This window comes from Microtus ochrogaster, linkage group LG9, assembly GCF_000317375.1.
Source record: "Microtus ochrogaster isolate Prairie Vole_2 linkage group LG9, MicOch1.0, whole genome shotgun sequence".
NCBI classification, from domain to species: Eukaryota; Metazoa; Chordata; class Mammalia; order Rodentia; family Cricetidae; genus Microtus; species Microtus ochrogaster.
In genome coordinates, this window is record NC_022034.1 from 26321127 (window position 1) to 26322432 (window position 1306).

General features: G+C 42.0%; 1 protein-coding gene across 3 annotated transcripts in view; it reads left to right on the top strand.

Moving 5' to 3' along the window:
* Cdk19 (cyclin dependent kinase 19) overlaps positions 1-1306 on the top strand; it is a 140457-nt gene that overhangs the window by 129171 nt on the left and 9980 nt on the right. For all 3 annotated transcript variants that reach the window (XM_005363552.2, XM_026787358.1, XM_026787359.1), the window contains one exon: positions 1100-1172. In XM_005363552.2, the coding sequence (XP_005363609.1) occupies positions 1100-1172 (73 nt within the window). The remainder of the gene's footprint in view (positions 1-1099; positions 1173-1306) is intronic.

Sequence of the window (1306 nt, forward strand, 5' to 3'; positions counted from 1 at the left end):
GTTTTTCAAGACAGGGTGTCTCTGTAGTTTTGGTGCCTGTCCTGGAACTAGCTCTTGTAGACCAGGCTGGCCTCCAACTCCCAGAGATCCGCCTGCCTCTGCCTCCTGAGTGCTGGGATTAAAGGCGTGCGCCACCACCGCCCGGCCTATAATTCATATTTTTTATATTTTGAAACCATTTGAATTTTATTTCATACATAGGAAATAATACAAATATTGTATACTGAGAATAATCAAATGAATATCTTTCCACTCACCTCTTAGTCTAAGAAGTAGAATGTTACTAAGTGTGCTGATGTCTCTGGGTACCTCTCTGTTTTCCCTCCTACAAGGAAGACTGGGTACTCAGGATTTGTGTTTGTAATCCCACAGTTTTAGCTCTGATATTTATTTAGTTTGATATGTCTTTGAGCTTTATGTAAATGGTGTCATTCATCTTCCCTATTCAGTTTTGCATATTTATAACATTTCATTTACTCTGAATATATTAACAGTTGGTTTGCCTAATATTTCTGTTTCTTTAATATGTGGATTTTTGGCTGTTTATAGGTTGAAGATTGGGGTTTTTGTTATTGTTTGTTTTATATTGTAGAAATGCTAGTATAAGAGTATTCTTGTATGTTCTGATACTCATGTTTAAAAGTGTCTCTAAGCTAGGCCTGATAACAAAGGCCTTTGATCCTAGCTGCTCAGGAGGCTGAGACAGAAGGGTGGGTTGAAGGCCTGTACAACTTGGTGAGACCTGTCTCAAAATAAAAAGGGAAAGATGTAGGAAGATGATGTTCGCTGAGAGCACTTGCCTAACATGCATGACCAACTCGCCATCTCCAGTACTTCAAGAGCAGACACCAAGCCAGCCGTCTCTTAGAGGGAGCGTGCCTAGGACCATTGCTGGGTTTCAAGACATATATTTTTCCGCTCTAATGATTACACATAAGCGTTCCCAAAGTGACTATAGCACTAAAGACTCTGATATGTCGTGTTTAACAACTGGTTTTTTTTCATAATGTGTTGGTATTCAGTAATGTGTTTGCACATAGAAACTTGCCTTAGAACTGTCCTTTAGGAATACAAATCATGTGCGTTCCTATCCTTGCAGGTATGCCAACAGTAGCCTCATAAAGTACATGGAGAAACACAAGGTCAAGCCTGACAGCAAGGTGTTCCTCCTGGTAGGTGTTCCTCCTGGTAGGTGCTCCCCACTGACAGCAGGGTGCTCCTCCTGGTAGATGCTCCCCACTGGCAGTATGGTGTTCCTCCTGGTAGGTGCTCCCCACTGACAGCAGGGTGCTCCTCCTGGTAGATG